We start from the raw sequence: 23,776 nt of genomic DNA on the forward strand, positions 1-23,776 counted from the left end.
AGAGGCGCGCTGGTGCTCTCAGGCTCGTCGCCATGGCTCCCTGACGCAGCTAAACGGAACGCTGCCATCGCTATAGGGAGTGAGCAGCTGCAGTGGTCGCTTTCTTAAAATTAGAAAAACACAATCAGTGACATCTCATCGAAAAACTTCAAAAGAAATCAACCACAATTGTATTAATTAACTGGTACTATTCCTTAAATAGCACAACATTACAGATAAAACGACGATTCTGCATTTAACATTAATATTACTCAGGTGTTTTATTTACTTGAATTACTGCCACATAATGGTATTATGGTATTTCACCATTGCAGTTTGTACAACAGATATATTATTCTACCACAAGAGGACTCAGTAGTCCTCATAATTGTGCCGTTTTAGAAGCTCAGCTGTGTTTCCAGTGTATTTTACTTTCTATATTACATAACAGTTTTTAATGTGTTCATAAAGAGGGTTCATCGTCTGCTCCAAAAAGCTGTTTATAAATGTATATTTGCCCGTATGTTATCATAATTGATGATGCAGTAAGGGTGTTATAATCGGGTTTACCAACCAAATATCCAAAAATATAACTTGAAGGAAAATCTCATTCACTATCAAAGATTGACCTGCTGATTTTTACAACCATATGAATGCTATTGAAAATTTATAAATGGAAAACAGTTAGTTACAAGTTAATTGAGTGCATAATAGTCTTTCCATTGCCCATTGAATCTGCCTTATCAATGGACACTGATCAGTGAGTCTTAAAACTCTGGACAGATGTAATCTCTTTGGTCTTTGCTAAGAGTTTATATGTCATTACCCGTCACTGTTGCCTCCGCTGCTCATGTATCGCCTTACTACCTCTGCCAGGGAGGATACTTGTATATGTTTTGTCCTGTTGTGTGTGTGCGTGCCAGCAGGCTATTTCAAAGAGCTATTGACAGAGTATCAGAAAATGATGTGCAGAGGTGGGGTAGTGAGGCAAAAGAGCACTATGGCTGGTTTTGAGACAGATCTGAATCATAGTTTTTAAGTTATTAAAATTGTTTTGAATAATACTGCTTGCCCTGTGCTAACAGTAGGTCTCCACTAGATGGTGGTAGGGACTCCAGTATTCAAACCAAGGAAACAGGAATAAGGTCAAATTTGCTGGGTGACGGTTTTGACTTCTTATATTGTAACAGTTCACTGAAAGATTATTCAGCTCTTTCATCCACCTCATTTACTGACAAATTTAAAAAATAATTTTCAATAAAAATGCAGATGAATACACAAATATCTGTAGCCTAAAATTCTAATGCTATATTATTAAATTAAAATGATTTATTCATTATAAGCTTCACAAAATGACTTATTGATATTGTATAAAAATGTACACGTAATAAAAAAAGTTGTCAAAAAAGCCAAAGTATCCAATTCTTCGTAAACACAAATCTTTATTTGTATGACATTAAATGCAAGGCAGTGGGCCAGTATGTTATCAAGAAAGACCAGTCAAATAATATCACCCGAACATTCCCATGGGAAATAAAATATCTTACTCTTCTTTTCTGGAGCTTTAAAGCAACACCAATTAAACATACAAAAATATCAACATGCATAACAGCCCCATTTATGGCAATAAATTGTCCATTAAGGGCATACATATGGGTAATGCAAACAACCTACAGCTGCTGCAAAGGTGGGGTTTGCAGAGACCTCAGCTCAGAAATATGGAACAAAAATATATAAGCTTACTAAAGATCAAAATAAATTAAGACAAAGATGATTTTGTTGACATTTAACGTTCGGAGGGTGACAATCTGTGTGGTCAGTGATGTGTTTCCAGCTCCACAATGGTCCACTCCCCCTGTGGAGATGCAGCGTCTTCAGGGGAGAAGCTGGTTACAGTAATGCTGGTAGAGGAGTCCTCCATAGGCGAGATGAGCTCTGCCCAGCGTTTGCAGGTGTCTTTTTCCTGGGACGGGAAGACCTGTGAGTCTAGGCAGTCACGTGAAAGGGACAGTGTCTGCTTGATCAGAAACTGGGCCAGATTTAGTTCCTCTGGAACAGGATTTATGACACCCAGATTAGACTCGTGGTCTGACAGGAGCTGCTTGAGGAGGCTCCAGTCCCGCTCTGCAAACTTGTTCTCATCATTGTCCCCTTCCTGCTTTTCTTCCTCTTCCTGACGCTTAGAATTCTTGTTCTTGTCCAAGCAGTTCTCAATGGCTTCTCCCACGTCCATCTCATAAATGGGAGAGAGGGCTTTGGATGGTCGGCGCTCATGTTTGCAGGTTTGATCCAATCTGTCACAACCAATGTCCCCTAAAAACAATTGACAATACTGCTAAATAAATAAAATGATTCACTCTTACACAGTTTTTCTAGAAGCCTAGTCACTCTCTGTTACAATCCCATAATGAGTCCTGATTTTACCCTTAATGCAACTGTGTCCCTTCAATCAGTTCCCACAGCAAAGTCAGGTGAAGACAAGGCAGTTGGCAAGTGATAGCTGACTTATTAAACAGCATGGCATAATTATTTATAAGTGTTAATGTCACATAATGTGTGTGTCTAATACCTTGGAGGGCTATTGAAGGGTGGACAGTTGCCTTAAAGGTAAAGCACAGAGGAATGCGTTTCTGAATGTGTCTCTTTATCCACCTGTACGTTGTGTATTGTCAGCACCAGTCAACTTTGCACTTCACAGTACCATTGATTTGTTTTGGGATTTACGTGCAGGCCTTTAATCAGACAGAACTCATTAACAGACTGAAGTACTGTCACAAAAACCTAAATGCAAGCAACATTGCTTTACTTCGTAGCACAAAATAGAGCACACCACATAGTTTCGTCTGACATTCTTTGTTTTCTATTTTTTAACACTTTCAAAAAGGAAATGGATGGAAGTAGCTGATCACTTTTTGACGTTGAAAACAGAAAATCATTTACAAGTTTGCATCAAGGAATGGTGCAGCAAGATAATCTCCTGAATATGATAGTGAATAAAAGAGAGACAAAGCAGAATCATGGCAGCTGCTCTAGAAACATATCACAAACTTTACAAAGGAGGCTACTGACACGACACAAAGCTGCTGTACCGACTGAACGAAGGCTCAGAGGCAACAAAACCCTGCTTGAAACAGCTTACTTAGGAACATCAATCAAGTGGGCATGACAGAAGGTGATCGATACTGAAAAATAAAGTTAACATAAAAGTTCAACATAAAAAAAAAAGCATGATGAAAGGGAGTGTGATCTATAGTAGTCGCATGCATATATATGTAGTGCAAAACAATAAAACGTAAACAAACTCAAACAAAACAGGAAGAGGTACATTCTTGGAGAGGACAAACTAAATACAACCAGGAGATGCAAGGGACAATCCCTGCACTTACAGAGGAGCAACGCCATTCAAGAGGCAGTTTAGTGTCGTGGATGTTACACACACTTTGTGGTGAATCTTCACGTTGCCACTTAGTGTTCAATTTCAACTGGTTTTCACAAGGAAATCATTACTTTTCATTTATGTACTGCAAACTTTAAAGGTGCTGATAAGTGAAGCATTTCAACATCAATAAATGTCGAATGTATGCGATCTGAAATGTTAGTATGATTACTGTCAACAAACAAGACTGTCAGTTCAAAATCTGCAGGATGACAAAAAGAAAAACAAAAGAAAAAAAGGGGCGGAATCCAGGAAAGGAAACCAAATGAGGTTTGGGTGAAATGTGCATCTCACTAGGAGAAATGTCACTGGTCTCATCTCTTAACAGTAATGATACTTTAGAGTTATCACCATTAAAATGACATATGCTGTTAAAATGCTTCCATACAGCATCTTTAACAGTGTGGAATTGGCTTTAACTGAATAAAGACCATAAAAAAAACATATCAAAGAAAAGATGTATGTACATAAAAGTGCATTTGTTTGAACTATGTCACAGGCCTTGTCACAAGGCAAATACTAATGACAAGCACATGGCATTCTTTTTGACAAATACAAATTTACAATCAGAAAGAATGAACACCGCTTTGTCTTTTTAATATGTAAACTGGGTCACAAAGGTCTAATTGTCCTGCCTTAAGGTAGGTCACTTGACTGTACATCAAAATGTACAATTTAGGTTCAATGTTAAAGACTTATCTCCATCTTTAAAAGGATATTTGTGTCCAATTCAAATTTGCAGCAGATGCACCAATGTACTCAGATGATAATGTTTTGAGATGATAACTGGTTGACCTTGAATTTGAACTTGTATTTGTAGCTAGTACTCGTAATAATATCCTTTTTGTGAGGGAGGTTGGGTATGTTGGGTATGAGTCAGAGCAAAGTCGAATGCATCTTGGCGTTTGGGGGGAGGGGGGAGGATGGGTTTAGATTGAGGGTCTGGGAATGGTCCGTTGATCATACATTACCTGCTGGAGATTGTGCAGCATGGACAGGAGAGTCCCCTGTCAGCTGAGGCTCATTTAAATTTAGATGTAAATCGGCTTTCTTGCTGTCTGAGGAACTGGTGTGGTTTTTGCGTGTCCCTCCGTTGCTGTATTGTTCAGCGTGCCGGAGGTCCAGATGACACGGTCGCTCCTGGGGAGGGAGGTCTCTTGTGTCAGCATCAAGTTGAGGGCTGCAAGACTCAGCCACCTGGCTGCTTTCATCCTGCTTGGGCTTGTGGAGTTTTGTGAGAAGTATGGATTTTTCTTCTTGCTCATCATTGTGTTTTTTGCATTCCTCATCTGTATCTTTAGGATGACAGGGCGAGTGATTGTGCAGATCAGCAGGAGTGGAGTTGGACTGAGGAGCTGTGTTGTCACACTCAAAAACATCACAGGGGGTCGCAGCATCATCAGGCTGTTGTGGCGGCGTTTGAACGCCGCCATCTTCCGAGCCCAGCTCCTCACACTCATCAACAGAGAGCAACACTGACCGACGGAAGTTAGAGGTTGACTGAAAGTCAGACTGCTCATTCTCTTGCTCCGCGGCATCGTCATCAAACGCAAGGTTGACTATACCCTGAAAGAGAGGTGAGGGCTCTGTGGTTGGCACCTGGCCCTGTCCTGGGACTACCTCAACTTCTGACCTCTCGTCCTCTGTCTCCTCTTCATCATCATCATCTTCCTCCTCCTCCTCAGAGGAGAACAGCTGGTGATCAGGTACACTCTTCACAGTGACAGTGGCTTCGACATCCGAGTGCTCCTCCTCTACAGGGATCTCGTCTCTGTGTAACCAGGAGCGAGGGCGCTCTTTCGTCGCCTCCTCCTCGCTGGTCGTCTCGGTCTCTCGTCCACGCACCCGCACTTCCACTCTCAAACCTGCTCCGCCTTCATACATCTTTAATTCTTCCGGGGTGCTCGTGTCACTGCTGCTGCGGCCCAGGAAGTCGTGACAGCGCATGGTGCCACATTTGGAAACACCTCGGTCATTGGAGCAGTCGTCGTCTTGCGAGCCACCGGCATCATAGTCTTCCGAGCGAGGTTTGATGTCATCGGAGGAAGTAGTGTGTGTGCTGCCGGTCTCAGACTCTGGGCTTACCTGACGGTGCATCCCACTCCAGGAGTCTCCAGGAGTGCCAGTGCTTCCCATGCTGCAAGGTGTGTCTATAGGACAGTCACCGTCTCTTGGGGAGTTTGGGGAGTTGACCTCTAGAACCTGCCCTCCAATGACTCGGGCAGGAATAATGCTACCTTCAGTTTGCTTGCCAGAGTCAGATTTAAGATGGTGGGGCGGTTTAGCTAAGGGTGAAAAACTGCCTTTGTCACCTACTTCATTTTTCCCTGGCTGTGTCTTCCGGAGACTCTGCTTGGTGCTCAGTGAGTCCCTTTGGCTTGATGACTGCGTTTGCGGTGTGGAGCCGTCTTTGTGCTCTGCGACATCAGCAGAGCTACTAGATGAGGCAGGTTCCGTTTTAGAGTCCGCATTTTTACCATTCACTACCTCTTTTCCCTTTGTACCTGTTTTTTTACTGGCAATAGCACCTGAGGTTTTAGAACTTCCTCCAGACTTTGGTGAAGTTTTTTCTGAAGACAATTCCGCAGAACTTTTTGGCTTAGGTCCTGGCTTGGTAGCTACTAGTGAAGATTGCTTGGAGGGGACTGAAGAGGCTTTTGGTGGTTTAGCACTAGTTTTAGGTGAGGCTGCGGTTGCTGGAATGGCTTTTGTGATCTTCTTCTTCGGTGCCTCACTTGATTTATCTTGTGCTGAGGATTTTGACCCTTGCTTTGCGTCTTCTTTCCTGGGGGAAGTGGGCTTTTTCGTGGAGTTTCCGTGTCTAGAAACTTCACCAGAGAGACAACAACACGACATTAATGCTTTGTCACTTCGTCAGAGTATAATGAGGTACATTTGAGTTCAAGTCTCACCGTGGTTTTCTGGTGTGTTTCTTCCTTTTGTGTCTGCTTTGGGTACAGCAGATGATACCTTCTCTGTTGAGCCGGGTTTGGCTTTAGTGCTTTCTCTCACGCTTGACTTCTTTGTAGGACTGTGGTCGGTGTAACAGGTCACACAATTAGTATCATCATCAAACAATAATACAACCACATTATTCCTTAACATGTGCAGGTCATGTCATCGCACCATTTATGATAAGAGCAAAGGGGAAGGTAAATTCCTAAATTACAATTTATCACCACCAGGGGGCAGCGAAGTTGTTTTTGTACATTTCACATGTAATCGTCATTTAATGCAAAAGAAAATAACATTTGGTAAATAAACCACATTATAAATTCAGTCAGCCTACGTTACCGAAGCACCTAGAGTAAACACAATCATCTTTCAAAATGTGATTGTTACAGATATTTGTAATACTCTTTCTAGACTATTTCACTTTTTTCATTTGATTGCGTTACACAGTTATTGTATTGTGCGATCTGTTGTGGGGCTTCATCAGTTTGCTTTTCTTAACCTACCACTTTAGGTGGTGGGAAGCATGCAAGAGTTTGAGGTGTGTATGAGGTGCACACACACCCCAAAAATCCCCCCTCAGACAGCTCAACACAAGACACTCCTGTCAAACTCTCTGGGTTGATTTCAGTGAACTGAATTTGGTGCAAGTATTCTTTGTGAGTCAAGAGACGGGTGAGTCAAGTGACCCATTTACAGAGTTGGGCTGCGTGGGAGCTTAATTCAGTTTCTGATTAAAGTCGGCCTCGCCCAGTCTCTGACAACTACCCCGATCATCTTTCTGCCTCTGTGTGAAGGAGGTTTTCTAACATGTCCAGTCCCTCCATATAAAAACAAATCTGTTGTTCATCTTCCCAAAACCTGGATAATAAGAAAATCAAACTGATGACAAACCATCCACTGTCTGGATTGCAGATATCTGACACACACTCCTCTTTTGGGGGGACAATTCCTCCCCACAAGTGTGAGAGGCCAGGCTCTCAACTAAGACTTCAACCTGAGCATGGAGGTGAACAATTCTGATATTAAATCTGTGTGCACCTGAAGTCAGCATCATAAAGCTGGAACACACAAGTCCCCAAAAACAATTTAAAGCTATATTTGGCTAGTCATAGATACAGAAAAGATATATATCTAATAAGAGTGGGTCTGTGTTGTAGTCTGGATGTGCTGTAAACCTTTCAGCTATTTCAATATATTAATGGTAGGTTTCAAGGGATACTATTACCAATAATAATAATAATGTGATCCCTTGCTGGATGTGTTGACGCTTGCTGAAAAGGGGATATTTTTAGCATCTTTCAAGGACTGATAAGAGGATTGTCTGAAACCGTCACACAGCTGCTTTCATCCCCCTGACAGCCATATGTGGTCTAAAAAAACACAATCAAGAGAATCTATTTATTGCAGTATCCATTAGAGGACTGCACATCCTGCCGTGCACTCTTTGTGACTCCTGTTTGCTTGTTTCCTTTCAAAGGACCGTTGTAGTTTAGATTGATCTCTTCATCATGGTTATTCTGGACCTATTCTGCATAAAAGTGTGTTTGCGGTGGTAAGTCAATTTCCGTGACTTGTCTGTCCAAAGTCCTCTGTCCCGCCCCGCTTCCTTAGTCACTTCACATGCCCTCCTCCACTCCCCCTCTACATTTGACACTACATTATAATAACATCACAAATGGACACTTGCAGAATAGGAGGCAGAGGTGTGAGTAGAATAAAAGACTTGAATACATTTGAAATAACAGTGAGTCATTTGAATAGCATTTCAAATGAAAAGTCCAAAAAGCTCACCTGCTAGTCTTTGATGGATCTGTTTTCAGAGGAGCTTTGGTCACTGGCGATTTGTTCACCACCTTAGCCTGTTGTTTTGGTTTAGCTCCTACAAAACAGAGCACACACACAACACTTACAATCTGAGCAGATCATTGCATATGAGCATCTGTGTTTGAGGGTAGTGCACTGTAGATACACTAGAGATAATCTACAGAGATGAATGTGTGTGTGTGTGTGTGTGTGCATGAGATATCAAACAAGGCAATGAATATGAAATCTAAACGTACTGATCTATAAGAGGATGATGCTCGCAACTCAAAGGTTTAGCATCGACATGCTGTCCTCATACTGTCTCCATAACTCCTTTGTATCTTCCTGAACACTTGTATGAGACAGATTGACCTCACTGCCCTGTCTGCAGTGGGAATAGGGCTTTGGCATTCACTGTTTGGTTGTTCGTTTGGACACTGATAACAGGAAGCTGCTAAGGACAATCGGTGTATTTTGTTTCCTAATAAATCAATATGGATTCATTATTCTGCCTTGGAGGAATCCCACCCGGCCACAGCACAGCACTGAACTATTCCTTTCCTAACTGCAGCTACTACACTTGCATTTTCTACACTTCGATTACTTTAAATTATTCTCTACAATGTCCCAACAACTGGTTCCATTAACATTGTGACAGGGAAAAGAGTTATTGAAGGTCGTAAACCTGGGCTGGAGTGGCCGTCGTTGCGAGGGTTGCTGGCGCTGTTCTCTGGCGACAAACTCCCCGATGTGGATGAAGCACTGCGATGAGGTTGGGTGGTGCCAGCAGTGCCGTCTGTCTTTCCCGCTGAACCTTTTTGAGCTTTTATTACCGTTTGGCTTGCGGATGTGTAGCTTGGGGGAGATGTTTTAGGCCTAGCACCTGGGTTAGGCTTCTTTTCCTGCTCCCTAACCCCTGAGGAGACTCTGGGCCCGTTGGCAGTGGGAATGTCTTGCCTGGCCCCTGCAGCTCCTGAGCCATTTAGTACCGGTGCGCCAGTTGACGCCGTCTTTGATTTTGGCGGTATGCTCCGCTCCCCTGGCTTCTTTACATTCTTTGTCTTTGTCGTGTGGCTATCTCCTGATTTGCAACCTGCTCCCAATGCATCCGACTTCATGGCTGATGCGGCGCTACAGGAAGAAGAACCTGTGTGTTCAGACACCCTCTCGGTCCTGTGAACCGTTGCGTTCTCAGGCGCAGATGAAAGGCATTTTACAGCCCTTTGCTGCAGAAAGAAACCACAATGTTAGTCAAATAACTATAAGACTAAACTTATCAACAAATAAGTGTTGTCATATGAAACTGAAAACCAGCCACTTCACATGCACACAACTATAAATGGAGGTGTTTATCATGGTCATAATATATCAGTATAATCTGTGCTGATGAGACTATTCCAAGCTCTGTTCTCGCTTTAATGATGTAATAACCGATTAGTTGATTTATGTTTTGAAAATATGCTAAGGGCATGAAGTCATTTGGGATTTTTTACCAATCTCAATGTCTGAACAACAATGACAGAACAGCTTTTGTGAGAATGAAAAATCGCAGCAATAAACTGCCTAATCACGTTCAGATAATCAGCACAGAGAAAAGAGTCTAGCTTCCTGTGAGATCTGTGGAAGCTCTCCACCACTCATCAACAATTCCTTGGTCAGGCTTATTTTAGCAATGCATCTGTCTGGAGGAAGCCTGCTCTTCCTTTCATATCTTCATGGAGTGGACGTGAATGATATATGGATAATAATGGCCACAAGAGCAACAATCTTCAAGTCAAACAACAACATATGAGCTGGAGGGTAATATTACCTGTGAGCTAGTGAATACAGGCTTTTTACCAAGTCTTCTATTGTCCCCTATATCAATAGCAGCTGTACAAAAAGAAAAGCAGAAATTACAATTTGGCATTGTAATAACATCAAGGCAAGAGAAATGAGAATGAAGTAATAGCGTGTTATTACTGGAAGCGTATTTGTTTTGCAAATCACAGACGTAAGCTACAACCTGCAAGAAAAGCCTGCTGTATATAAATGTGTCAATGTGTTAGTATAAAACAGGAAAGTGAAGCCTATAAGTAACTCTGTTAGTCTGTGTCAAAGGTACGAGATAAGTAAGAGGGGGTTTGTCATGTCAGTTGCCACCTTTTTTTGTTGAAGGAAAAAAAGAAATCCCATGCTGTGAAGTTGGCTACAGAAGCTTTACTGTGGACATAATGGAATAGATTGTATTCCAGCTGGATAAAAGTCTTTGGGGAGTGGGGGAAACAAGCTGCAGGTGTTCAGAGAGCCCTCTTTGGACCTGCATTTATCTTTGACAAAGACAGCAGCTTAAATATTTGCAATCAGTGCAAGAAAAGCACAAGCTGGAGTGAATTCAAAGCCGAGCATAACACATGAGAAGGAGTACAGTGATTGTTTTCAAGACACTGCTCGGGTCATTTATCATCTGAGCTGCACAGGCCATTTGTTTTATTCTCAAACTCCCATTTTCCACACTGTGAGAAACACAATGAGAAAACTGAAGACTGATTTCTTCAATTAAGTAATCAGTCAGTCATGTCTGGCGAGCAATATTTCAAACAAAAAGCACTCAATTCAACATAAACACAGTCAACGTAAACACATTCAATCAATTTCAGGACTCAGGGGTGTTAAATAAAAATAAATGCTGTGCCAGTAGGATTTTGTATTCACTATATTTCTACTGTTTCCATCTGATAAGTGGAATACATGGCTCCACTGTTAAGAAGGGAAACCAGAAATAGAAACATGCCTAAATTGAAAGCCAAATCAATTTTTCATGTCACGAAAATGATTTCACTGCATTTCAACACATCTTCATGAAACTGATTCATAAAGACAGAAACCCAGCCTGTCACTCACACCCCGTTCAGAACAGCATGGCGCATCTGGTGCATTTACCATGTTAGCTTTTAGCATTTATCAGCACGGCAACAACAGCATCACACAGACAAAGCTACCACTGTATGAGAGGAGCCCTCGCCGACCATCTGCTTACTATCAGGCAGCTGTGTACAAATAATTCATAATTGTATCAGCCGGCAGCGCATTGTCCACACAGCTGTAATGATGCAGAGCCAACGCTTCTGCACAAGGCAGGGTTAGAGAGGAAAGCACACCAACACACACACACACAAACACACAAACACACACACACACACACACACACACACACACACACACACACACACACACACACACACACACACACACACACACACACACACACACACACACACACACACACACACACACACACACACACACACACACTGCTGCAACATGAATATCTTGTGTGTAATTACAAGAAGGAAGAGCTGTGCAGGTACAGAGCGTCCAGTAGCTATATCAGTCCCGTTAAAGATATCTTGCTTTACCTGCCAGTATCCTCTCTCTGTGCTTGGAGGATAATGTCTCCCATCCCTGTGTGTGGCGGACGGCGTAAAAGGTCTGGAGCAGGAAGGTCCACAGCCGTGTATGTAGTATACAAATTTCTTCCATGAAAGGCTGGTGGCAATACAGAGATGGAGAGAGAGAGAGGGAGGGAGGGAGGGAAGGGAGGGGAGAGGAGAGGAGAGGAGAATGGAAAGGGGTGCGCTATGGCACAAGCGAATCAGCAGCTGCTTAAAGAACCTTTCACCATGGCAACAAATACCCCTCCCTCCAAAGCCCCCCCCCCCACTCTGTTGCAGAATCCTTGAGCTCCCTTGAGCTAAAGCAGTGACGTCACCAGCGGCAGATACAGACTGCCACGATTCCCCCATTCAATGGCAGAATATACACAACTGCACTAAAAGGTTTGTCCCCCTCCTCCCCTCCTCCTCTATCACTGCAATTCCTCTTGTATCGCTCCCTTATCCAGCCCGCTACCCTTTCACCCGCAGATACTGAGCCAGATTAGCGAGGGGCTACTCCCATACGTCACGGTCTGCCTCAGCTTAATCCATTCTGCCATACTGGATGGCATTTGCAGGGGTTATGTGATTTAACTTGTGCAGAGGTCACTTTCCCCCCGAGCATCTCTCAAGCTTAACCTCCCGAGACAAACAATACATTATGATTAGTCCTCTTCGACTGAGCTATGTTTTTATAGATTTACCAAAGTCAAAGTGGTAAATAGCTTATAGATGAACATATCAGAAAGCACCACTGCAGTGAACATCCTTTTAAATGAAAACATGCAATTTCTGCACCAATAAACATGCTTAACCAACGACTGAAGAGTGGAGGTGACATCCTGTGTTACTGAAAATATTGCATGGCATCGACTCACTGTGTAATGGAAGGGAACCACTTAAGTGAGTCATGGCCATGACTTATTAAAGCGCGAAGGAACAGGATCTTCAAGTCACTGAAGCTATGATGAAGGTATTTTGATGTATTGAAGTAGAAATAACATACAGAGGTACAATTAAGGTTTTATATTTTTTGGCTGTGGCTGAACCAGCACCACTACCAAGACTCCAATCTACTGAAAGGTTAGAGTTGACTTGAAGCCAGTCCAGAAGGGGCTGTGTAGTCGAGGGAACAGGTATCGGTTCAGCAGTCACCTCGTCATATCTACTTACTTTGAAAGCACATTCTAAGCATAATCATTTGCTTGTTGTGTGTTTTCTCATCTATTGAAAGACAGGAAGAACATCTGTAAAGCAGCACGTGCCCAAACAGTAGTAATGTTGTGTGGGACACCTTAAAGTAATTCACCGCAACATATTTATCTTGTTCCCTCGCTTTCTAAGTCATGGCCATCGCATCTTATCTTACTACTTTAATTGGAGGTGAGTTTAAATCAATAAATCAAAAAGACAATGAAATCTGAAAAGAGCTGTGACACCGTTTCCACTCAAGTTCATCAACTTTTAAAGGAAAAGCGCAAGCCCCTGTCCACATTGAGGTGTGTTTGTCTGTGCATCTTGTGTGTGCACACTCACAATCGCCTCCAAACCTGACAGAAACATAGTTCAGAGGGCCTGCAGGAGAACAGGGTGCTTTTGATGTGATCTATGTTTTTGTGATGTTTTAATTTGCAAGAAATAAATCAGGCAAATTATAGTAGCGGGAGACGGGAGACATGAATGGATGACATCATCATGAATGAAGTCATTTGTTAATGACATCATCACAATGAATGATGTCACAGTTAAGCCAATCACAAGGATGCACTGCCTGTCGAGTTCCATAACTCTTGCCATCCTCAGGAACACCTGACCATAACATTAAAATGAAGTAGGATCTACAGTCATGCTGTTAAGGAACCTGCACAGAGGTCAAACATAGGGTGATTAGGTGTAGGGACCAACAGCAGTCAGAGGACCTCCCCGCTAAGAATTCCTCACTATGACACAAATGATGAGCTTCCCTTCACCTTTGTCAGGCGGCATTCACAGAAACCATCAACAAAGGTCATTGTCAAGAGACTTTGAAAAAGACAGAGACAGAAAGTTGACCCTCACTGGAGAAGTTTGGATAATTTGGGCCCTTTCGGGTGCTTTCTTCATCACCTTCAATGAAACTTTCACGCTGCTGGCTCTTTATCCCCTGGAGAAAGTCATTGTGAGGAATTCTTGGCAGGAAGACAACGTGCACACTCAATCACTGTGGCCAATCATCTACACCAAGTTCAGTCAGGACCCGTTTGCAGGTTCCGAAAAGAGCATGACTTAAGCTCTTGCTTTCACTTTCTTTTTATGGTCAGGTATTCCAGAGGATGTCAATGACTTACAGAACTCTATTACAGGGATCCTTGTAATTGTCTTCCAGAACTGGGTTAGCTGAAAATTAGAATTTATCTTCACCGGGACCATAGCCAAGGACATATTGTTTATGTCTCTAATATTCTTCTTCAGAGGAGTGTGTATACAGAGCCTTTGAGAAGGTTGTCTTTGTCACAGCATCCATTCTGAAGGTCAGGGAAGGTCTCAGAAATCAGAGTCTTCAGTGTCTCCACTCCAATTATTATCCTTAATAACCATCTTTCATTTATAGTGTCCTACGAATGACGCAAACTGAAGTTACCAATTGTGAGTACAGCCCTAAGTTTGCAGAAATGTGACAAATCTGTGAGTAACTCTGCAGCCAGATTCCCTCAGTATTTCATCAAATGTAAAGGGCAATTAGGATGCACATATTATACACAACTCCAAAACTTCAGAATTGTATAAATTATACAAATATGAATAATATTAGCCCTTTTTTTTATCTCCTTTCCCAAGCAAAGGAGTTGAGGATGGTGTGACGTCAACAAGCGGTGCAGCGAAGAGAAAGCTGAGGCTGAGATGTCAATTTACAGATTTACCCACGTTTCAAATTGAGCTCTGGGTAGTGACTGAACAGAATGACATCGTGAGGGACCCCACTACTACCCCCACAGCTGTAAGATTCATTAGAAAATAAATAAATAACAAAACTAGGAACTGAAAAAAGCAAGCAAACAACCAATAGCTGCAATGAAGACAGCCGCCGTCAGTTCACCTCCTCTTGTTTTGGCTGTCGTTGCTCCGAGGGAGAGGCCTCCTCCACGTCACCTCCACTCAGGTAGTCCACAGCAGAGAAGAGATCACAGCAGTTGTGCACAGTCACACCTTCTCTGATGGCTGAACACAGCTTCTTCAACAGTGTTGGTTCTCTGGTTAACTCTTCTCTCTGTAAGGGGGCCATCACAGAAAATCACAGTTTGTACACATGCTGAATATTTCTCTGTGTCTTTGTAGTAGAGGAGAGAGTGCATTAGCTTTTGTACGGTCCCTTACACTGCGAAAATCCATGAATGCTGACGTGTGGACAACTTTGGCGAGATTGTCGACGACGGTACAAAGGATCTCCTCCTGCAACTCTGTGGCCAGGCTCTTCACCTGTTGGGCCCACTTCACTTCCGGGAGACTGCCGATCAAGTGTTCACTGGCACAGAGCATGGTCACTGCATTCTGAACAGTCTGAAGGAAAACGTTTATCAATTGGAGATGTTCCATCAGTGTGAAGGCAAAATTCTGATTTATTCTCACACAGTAGCTATTGGTCAGTGCATAGCCCAAAGTATTTAACAGGTCCTTGCTTCTTGCTACGTGTCAACAATAGTGTACAGTATATGTCCAGTGTTGATGAAAGACAGACTCAAATCTCAGCCTGGACCTTTCCCCCATCCGTCTACATCCACGTCATAATCCTAAATGAGTCGCCAGTGACAGAGAATTGAATAATGGTGATCTTTAATTAGATCCCGTTAAAACGTCCTTCCTGTGGAAAATCACTGGAGAATGGGTTGATTATATTTGTGCAGATGCATGCGTGTGTACTGGGTTAATGAGTGTGCCAAGCTCACCAAGGCTTCAGTGACAGCAGTCAGACAGGCTCGATGAAGCTCAGGGGACAAAAGGGAAAAGTTTCTTTCTGACCAGGTCTTCACAAAATGTTCAGTAACCCACCTGAAAAAATGTGTTGAAAATGTTAATGTTGAGCATTTTTCACACTTTAACTGTATAATCAGAGGTGAGCCACCTTAGTGTGATTGACAGATGCATGCTGTACTTCAATGCTTCACAAAAAACAGAGGTAAGATTCTCCAATGATTGATGGATAACCAAAACTACACATTATTAGTGACGTTAGGATAGAGCTACATCATTCCACATGTTTAGAAGCTATCATCAGCTAAGCTTGGTTGTATTACATACAGTATAGAAGAAGTTTCTCTAATAAATGCTCAAAACATGTTGTGCTTTGAGGAGTATTCAACTGAAACCAAAAAGTGGGCGTGTATGTGTGGTGTAAGATAGTCAGTATTGCTAAAGCCAATGATTTCCAACTTTCCCATCTTTATTTAGGTCTGTTCTCTGACTTTAACTCTGAAAATGGACCACAATGCTCCCGACCTTCATCCAAGACTTATTCAACTCATTTGAGATTTTGAAGTAAAACGTCTTTTCTGAATGGTGCTGCTTTAATTGCTGTTTTTCAGGAGTAGAGAATGTCATATTATTGTAAAACACTCCGCAGAGGAGTCAGAAGGGCTTCACATGAAGCAACTAAACTGAGGACGAGAGAAATCAGTGATGCACTGCTGCACAGCTCGCCTGACTCATCAAACCTCACGCACATAATTTCAATTCAGAACCAGCTCACAGCCTCACTCATCCCATCTCTGACCTACATTCACACACTTCATGCTGCTTCACCGCAGTGTGCAACAACACAGCAAGGCAGATACACTGCAGCAATTTCACATACAAAACAATACAGACTCTATATGTGCATATAGATCAAGAGAAAGGAGAGTGTGTTCAAAATGAAAAGGCATCTTAAAAATCGGACTCAGGCACGGATTTCCTAATGTGTATAACTGCAACAATCATCAATCATCCCAAATGCAACAAAACTGGATTAATGATTTCTTCCTTTGAACTCCCTGTGTAAATTCATCATGAAAAAACAAAACAAAATCAATAAACGTGAATAAATGTAATGTGTAAATCCCCCGCCTAAAATATATTTCATTTACAGAATACCAAACGTCAATCAATAATCCAGTGTTTGAATTCCATCTTGATTCTGTCCCTTTACTCTGCAGAGGCTTGACCTTGTATGCTGGTTAGCATAGCAACAAGATATTGCAAAATTGACCAGTTGTATTTTTCCTGAAACATTGCACTTTTGCAAATTATAAATGGAATCTTTTGTCAATTTGCAAATTCAATCAAAACCTGTGACCTTTTCAAACTCACAAATATTTCCAGGGCAACTTTGTTTATTCTGTGACTTTTTCGGGATCATGACAATGTTTCTGTTTTTGTTGTTGTAACTTGCTGTAACTCAAACCTAATTTTACCAGCTATATTCTGTTTTAGCTTGTTTTAATCTGTTTATTATTTTTTTACTTTTATTTCTATTCTATTTAAGTGTTCTTTTAACTTAAATGTAACTACCTGTTTTATTCTGTTTTAGCTAAGAACCCAGTAGCCTCTGCAGGGGCAAGACAACTGATTTCAAAATAGAAATAATATAGAAATCCTTTGCGAGATAAGGTAACTGATTTATTACAGGTTAAACTAATAGAAAAAGAGGCATAAATCAAAGTAAAACAAGTACCAAGGGAAACTAGTTTTTATTTTATTTACATTTTTCTGCTTTCAACTGTACTTCAGTGTCCTTTTAGTTTTAATTTTTTTTACATTTTTCTGTTTTTATTATATCTAAGTGTCCTTTTCTTTTCCTGATGCTTTTATTTCATTTTATTGTAAAGCACTTTCAATTGGCTTGCTGCCGAACTGTCTCTATAAATTAAATTGCCTTGCCTTGACTTTAACATACTGACAATCAGCCCAAACATATTGTAGTTCCAAGCTTATGGACGAGTAAGGACTCTTCTGTTGAGGGAAAATGTAACAGATGTTTGTCTAGTATTCAGTCCAAGTCTCCAGGGCAGACTGACAAGAAACACTTTCCCTATGTGACACTAAGACAAGCATACATTGTTATACAGACTCTTCATAGAGAGTACTGCTATGTCTCAGTTATTGCTTTGTCCACACTCACCTCTTACAGAGTATATGAAGGTTTTGACAGCCTATTGCTTGCGTGATGGACAGGCACTCGAGAATCGTCCTCTGAACCCCATCAATGGGCTGCAAACACAAAAAGAAATAAGCAACACAGTTGTATAATCACACAGATGTTACATATGATTCTTTAGGGGCTCCGTGAGAAACAACAAATGAAGTGAACAGTTATCTAATGAGAAATTGGTGCATGGAAATCAAAGCAGTTGAGCACGTTGGCATATATAAGCTAAAAATACAGCAAGTTTGATCAATCTGGAGGCCTGGAAGCTAGATTCAAAAATAAAAGCTGTGCAAATGCATCACTGGGTTCTATGCAAGCCTGACCTTGGGGAAGAAGCAGCAGTAGTCTCGGGTCAGAACGAACTCGACTACATCCTTAAGCCCCTCAAGACCCAACATGTCTGCTGCAAACATCACCTGACTGTGGAAGAGGAGACAAAAATACAGGTCGGTCAGTTTTTATGGGGCCTGCATTCTAAACACGGACAGACTTTTCAAATACGGTACCTGGGACTTGCTTGGGACGGCAGATCCACGATCGCCCCGTACATAAACTGAAGCAGGACCTCCATCTCCTCTGGCCCTAAGCTTTAAGTTGATAGAACATATCGTTACAAGCATGTCTGACTAAGTTATGTGGGAAAGATTACAGTTTTAGAACAGATGTGACACATCAAAATGTTTCATTCAGTACTGGGCCTGAAGATTTTAAAATGACCTGCACCCGAAACCAAAGAGAAAATGCTACACTCTTACAGCAGCTTCTTTTTCATCATAACTGATAAAGAACTTCTGTGTCTGATATCAATTGTCCCTCCATTTTCTTTCAAGTATGTGAACTGCGTTGCCGGGTCATGGCACTCAAATGTGAAATTTTGAAACTGATATGTGCGGATTAGAAATGATGCCCAAATCATGTTGTGTCATGAATTAGAGGTGTCCGGTTGTGTAATTTGTATGCCTTTACCGTACACTGTTAAATCAATGTGCTTCAAACAAACACAATCCACAATACGGCAAAATCTGAATCCGGAGATACAGTTCATCCATCAGACTGCAGCCAGAGGGCCACTTCACATGCCAGCATCGTCATTCCTCATTCTGACATCCAAGTCCTCCCTGGTTACCCTCAGATCAGTAACACATCGGCGAGCGACATGTCAGTGAATGGAGAGAGTGTGGGTGGAAGTGACGGTGGTGGGAGCAAGCAGTGGCTCAGAAGGCATATATACTGTACCAGCCTACACTTTGCTGCTTGGAAATCTTAAGTCATTTGAGATTGTGTTGCCGGTGAGTGGCTTCTGTGTGTGAGTATGAGGAGCTGCCACAGTGTGAGGGATCCAGTTCTGGACAGAGGCACCTCTCCTCCAAGGACATGATTAATTAATGTGATGTATGCAAACACGTCGCTGTATTGTTTGGCAGTGAAATGCAGAACTGTTGTTGTCAGTGTCGAGTGTTGCTGATCCCGACGACGTGCAGCCCAGTCTTACCCTTGAAGAGTGATGCACTGCCTGGAGCTCTCCATCCAACTCCCGCTCAGCATAGCTCGAAAGTACTGAGACCGTGCACACAAAATAGCCCTAGAAACACACAGAACACACAGCTCTACGTCACTCTGTATGTACTGTCGACAATATGGAAATGCTGTGGTGCTGAGGTGTTTACAGCATACACTTAAGGAGGTACAATAAATGTTCCAGAGCCATAATGTAATGGATATCAATCCCAACTATTCATTGCTCGGTGGTATTGTACCACTCTCTTCGCCGGCAATGAATTTTTTGCTAGGCGTTTATGAGCACTTACTGTTTGGCTCTTTACAGTAATCTCATTTCTGAAACATCATGGAACTGGGAAAGGCAGGACATTGAAAACCTTAATGGTTTTCTAATTGTGTTTTTACATTTCAGCATGCACCAAATAATGCAAGAAGGCCCCGAAAACATCACTTTGGCTTTAAAGAGACATGCAGCTGTGTGTGCATTAAATTATGTGTGACCCAAACTGACCCTGTAGTGTTGCTGCACTGAGCGCAAGATAAATATGACTGTGGAGTGATGGCATGTGTTCTTATTATGCATGTCTGCTATGAAAACATGTCAAGACTAAAAAAAATAAGATTCCAGAGGTGTCAAGAGGACGGAGAGGCCACTATAAATAAACCTACCTGTGGCAGGAAAAGACCTGCTCTGCCACTTGAATGGTGATGTCGCACTTCTCTCCCCTTAGGTACAGATCCAGCAAGTCAGCTCCGAGGCCTGAGGCGGCCTCAAGAACAACGCCATCTGGACAGAAGAGAAGCCAGACAATGAGGAGTGGACAGGGGGGAGAGCGTGACGAAGTGTGTTTGGGACAGAGACTGTGAACCATGGTGATGATGGTACTTGTACTAAAACTAAAAGGATTTCCCTCTCAAATTAAATTTGACATGACATGATGTGAAAGTGTGTGTATGTGTATGTGTGTGTGTGTGGGGAGGGTCGTGATGGCAGGTGTCTGGTCAAAGAAGGCACAATAAACTTTCAGAATGTACCTGAGTCATTGGAAGGGTCACGGTTGGGTCACTTACTTGCGAGCACTGAGTCCTCGTTGTCTAGAATGACTCCTTGCGAGTGCATCCGCTGCTCTGCGGTGTAGACTCCCCTGCAGGAGAGAGAAGGTTAATTAAAGCTGAGCCTTTCCATCTGCACGAGGAAATGCTGAGGCTTGATAGACGTAAGACAGGAACCAGCAAGACAGAATATGCTGAACTTTATCATTGAAACACACAAACATTCTTCATTGTGTCAATATGATAAGCTATGATTACAGTTCAGTCGTGTCGTCGTGTTCAGTCATGTTGGTCAGGAGTGAAAAGAGCTTTCAAGAAGTATTTCAGGAGCTTGTTTGCAAAACAGATGACTCTAGTCCATTTTTATGAAATGATAAAAATCCATCAAACTGATGTGGGGTCAAAATAAAAATAAAATCTAAATAATCAAACAAAAAAATACCCTAAAAAAGTAGCCTAAGTTTGATTGTCATTGAATACAGCATAGGAACATTATACAAAATGTACTAATGTAAATTGTTATTATCCATTTTTGCAAATGCACACATTTTAAAGATAATTTCCAAAGCATCTTGAAAACTCAATCAATATCATCTATTTGGCGCCCTCTGTCAGAAAGCCGTTGAAACTGTGACTTCTGGAGAGCAAAGATCTCTGGAGAGCAGCTGTGGTGTATAAAGAAGACCAGTATGTGGTACTCTGCCTCAGACAACATGATTAAATATTAATTCTTTTTATGGGATGAAATGCATACAAGGAAGATGTGCTTTAGTACAGGAACAAAAATAATCCTGGACCACCAAAGGCTATGTCAATCTGAGGCTCTTAATACTTTCACCTACAGTTTACCTAAGGAATTCTTTCAGCGCTGAGATTTCATATTCAGGCAGATGGAAGCTGTTGGGATCTTTGTGAGTCCCCTGAAGGACGTGAGGAGCTCTGGCCAAAAGCACGGCTCTGTGTGCTCGCACAAAGCTGGAGCCTGCATACACACACACATCTGTCTCCAGCTCCTCCTGCAGCAACCTGGGGAGACACATTACAACACTTGATCAGAAGACAGCATCAGGGTGGTCAAAGGTCATCCATACCCTTTATGAAGTGATAATCAATAATTGGTTGAAGCTAGAGAAAAGCACTTACACGCACATCATCAATATCAATGAACTACCCTTTGACCATGTTGCATTTTAAAGCAAAGTACAGGTAAACATCTCACTGTTATGAAAGTAAGCTCATTCATGAGGTCAATGAAGTAAACAACGTACATATTTGCCGACTTATAAAGTGCAAAGATGAATCCGATGGCTAATTTGTTATCGCCTGTCCTGATCCAGTCCATTTATTTGTCACAATCATTCGCTATCACTGCAGTGACTGATCTGGGTGACCCAGATATCAGTGGGCTTAAAGCCAGTTTGGCAGTATGAGATCAAATACTGGTGTCCATTTCTGTAACCCTGAGGCAGTGAACGTGAATGGGGCCACACACATATCATGGACTAAGTAACATGTCCCTGCTGATTCCATCCTGTGCACTGCTCAAAAAGCCCCATGTGCTCTTTACAACTGACAAGTGCGCCCTAAAATGTACTGAAACCTAGTCGTATACTTTTTTTTCATACATTAACGTTCAGCGTTTAAAGTTCAGTGTATTTCAGGAGGTCTAATCAGCTGTAAATTATCTGTCCTCTCAACCTGACTATATCTCCTCTACTGTCGTGAATGATTTCTTATGGTTGTCATAAAATGAAAATACCCTTGCTTTTATTGAAATGTGGGTATATTTTCCATACATTTGGTGTAAAGCTCAGTGTTAACCTGATGGTTCTGGTGGTCTTGATTAATATGACAGTTTCATTTTCTTCTCTATTTCTACACATTGTTCAGTTCTGTGTTCTTATGTGTTGACAGTGCAATTACCTCAACATCCCCCACATGTAGAACATTCAACTTAATGCATATTTGTAATCGTCTTGATCTCTTCCATGTATATGTTCTTTATAATAGTGTGGTGCACATGTTAGGCTCAGTTCATGGGGTCCTGTGCTGTACCTGTTTAGATCTCCAGACAAAGCAGATGACAGGTATCTCTTCAACTGTTTTTTAAGTTTCCGCTCTTTGGTCTGGAACTCTCTTGCGGGCTCGTTGTGGATCATGGTTTCATCTCATATGTTCTCTGAGACAGGGGAGACATACAAGCTTAGCCTATGGGAGGTGAGGTCAATGTAACATTCTCAGTTTCTGAATATTCCTCTCTATCTTTATTTACTATCGTTCCGCCTTCCTTCAAAGTGAAACACACTCAGTCATACCCACACCCACGTACGTGTATTTTGTTACCCGTTCGCTCGCCAAAGTCTAATGTAAAGCTTAGCAAACCAGTCCATCTCATTTCCCTCTATGAGCTAGCTTGCTAGCGCTAGCTAACGAGTTACCGCAATTCCTCTAGTTTATCTTAGTCCCACACTAAATATTGGGTGAAGAAACAGACATAAGTGAAGAAATAACAGCTGGAATTATTTGGTATAATGTGCCGTAACATCCAAAAAGTGCACTATCCTTATTAAACAGGCTGACCTACTGACCGCCGTTGTTGACATCACTGCTGCACGCTGCCGCCTACTAGTGAGTCTCCAAGAAGGACAAGGATTGGCCACAACGTCATAAATGTTACATTCAGGAACAATCGTAAAATTGTAAAGTGGGGAAAGCGTGAATACACTGTCACTACATGTCACTTCTTGGGTAAATTCGTCACGGGGCAATCCTAATATTGTTTAATTCGAAAACATTGAATTAAAATGTTCGAGTAAAAAACAGTGTTGCTTACAACAGACTGAGACCCAAAGCTATTTCAAAATAAATGATAGTGATGCCATCAAACTAACAAAGTGATGTCATAAACAAAAGTGATGAAACCCAAACTAACAGATTTATTTCAACAATGATGTCATATTTATACATTACTTAATTACATGCCTTAGTCTTTATCCAATACCAATCACCCAGTTCATCTCCGGCTCCTATCAGACCCTAAAACTACTTTAAATAAACAATGGTGATGTCATTCCAACTATAGATTTACAACATCCATTTGAACTGGGAAGTCGAAATTTCCATGGCTTGCTGCTGGAACGTCGTCAACTCGGGTGTGATGTCATACCCAGCTCCAACATCTGAGCTAAATGGAACGCAACATCTATGAAATACCAATCACCCAGTTCATCACTGGTTCTTACAAGTTCACACTTCAATAAAAATAGTGATATAGTTCAATGTTTGTTTATAGTCTGCACCCCCTCTGTAGTGCATGTGTTTGTGTGTGTGATATGTAGGGGGTGCAAGACAAATATAAGTTGTATGTGATTGCCGTAAATTGCATCTTAAATCTTAAATCTAATCAGTTTCACAAGTGACGGTTGCAACATAGAACTAAGAGCTATTACCTCACCACGCCTGCCATTCACCACT

General features: G+C 41.8%; 1 protein-coding gene across 2 annotated transcripts; it reads right to left on the reverse strand.

Moving 5' to 3' along the window:
* Positions 1 to 1,500: 1,500 nt before the first annotated feature.
* Positions 1,501 to 22,954, reverse strand: btbd8 (BTB domain containing 8). 2 transcript variants are annotated; one of them, XM_076141534.1, is made up of 19 exons: positions 22,883 to 22,935; positions 22,358 to 22,481; positions 21,152 to 21,328; positions 20,321 to 20,394; positions 19,919 to 20,036; positions 19,242 to 19,331; positions 18,256 to 18,336; positions 18,073 to 18,169; positions 17,723 to 17,811; positions 15,513 to 15,615; positions 14,944 to 15,126; positions 14,666 to 14,836; positions 11,572 to 11,701; positions 9,984 to 10,045; positions 8,859 to 9,399; positions 8,162 to 8,249; positions 6,328 to 6,446; positions 4,387 to 6,243; positions 1,501 to 2,292 (listed from the first exon to the last, which is right to left on the reverse strand). In XM_076141534.1, exons 2-19 carry the CDS (start codon positions 22,459 to 22,461, stop codon positions 1,796 to 1,798), a joined length of 4,581 nt encoding a protein of 1,526 aa, XP_075997649.1. In that variant the 5' UTR covers positions 22,462 to 22,481; positions 22,883 to 22,935; the 3' UTR covers positions 1,501 to 1,795. The 2 variants fall into 2 exon arrangements, with proteins under 2 accessions (XP_075997649.1, XP_075997648.1); XM_076141533.1 differs by having other exon boundaries at positions 2,183 to 6,243; positions 22,891 to 22,954.
* Between the last annotated feature and the right edge of the window lie 822 nt (positions 22,955 to 23,776).

This window comes from Genypterus blacodes, unplaced genomic scaffold, assembly GCF_046128005.1.
Source record: "Genypterus blacodes isolate CSIRO-AG114 ecotype Tasmania unplaced genomic scaffold, CSIRO-AGI_Gbla_v1 ptg000019l_1, whole genome shotgun sequence".
NCBI lineage: Eukaryota > Metazoa > Chordata > Actinopteri > Ophidiiformes > Ophidiidae > Genypterus > Genypterus blacodes.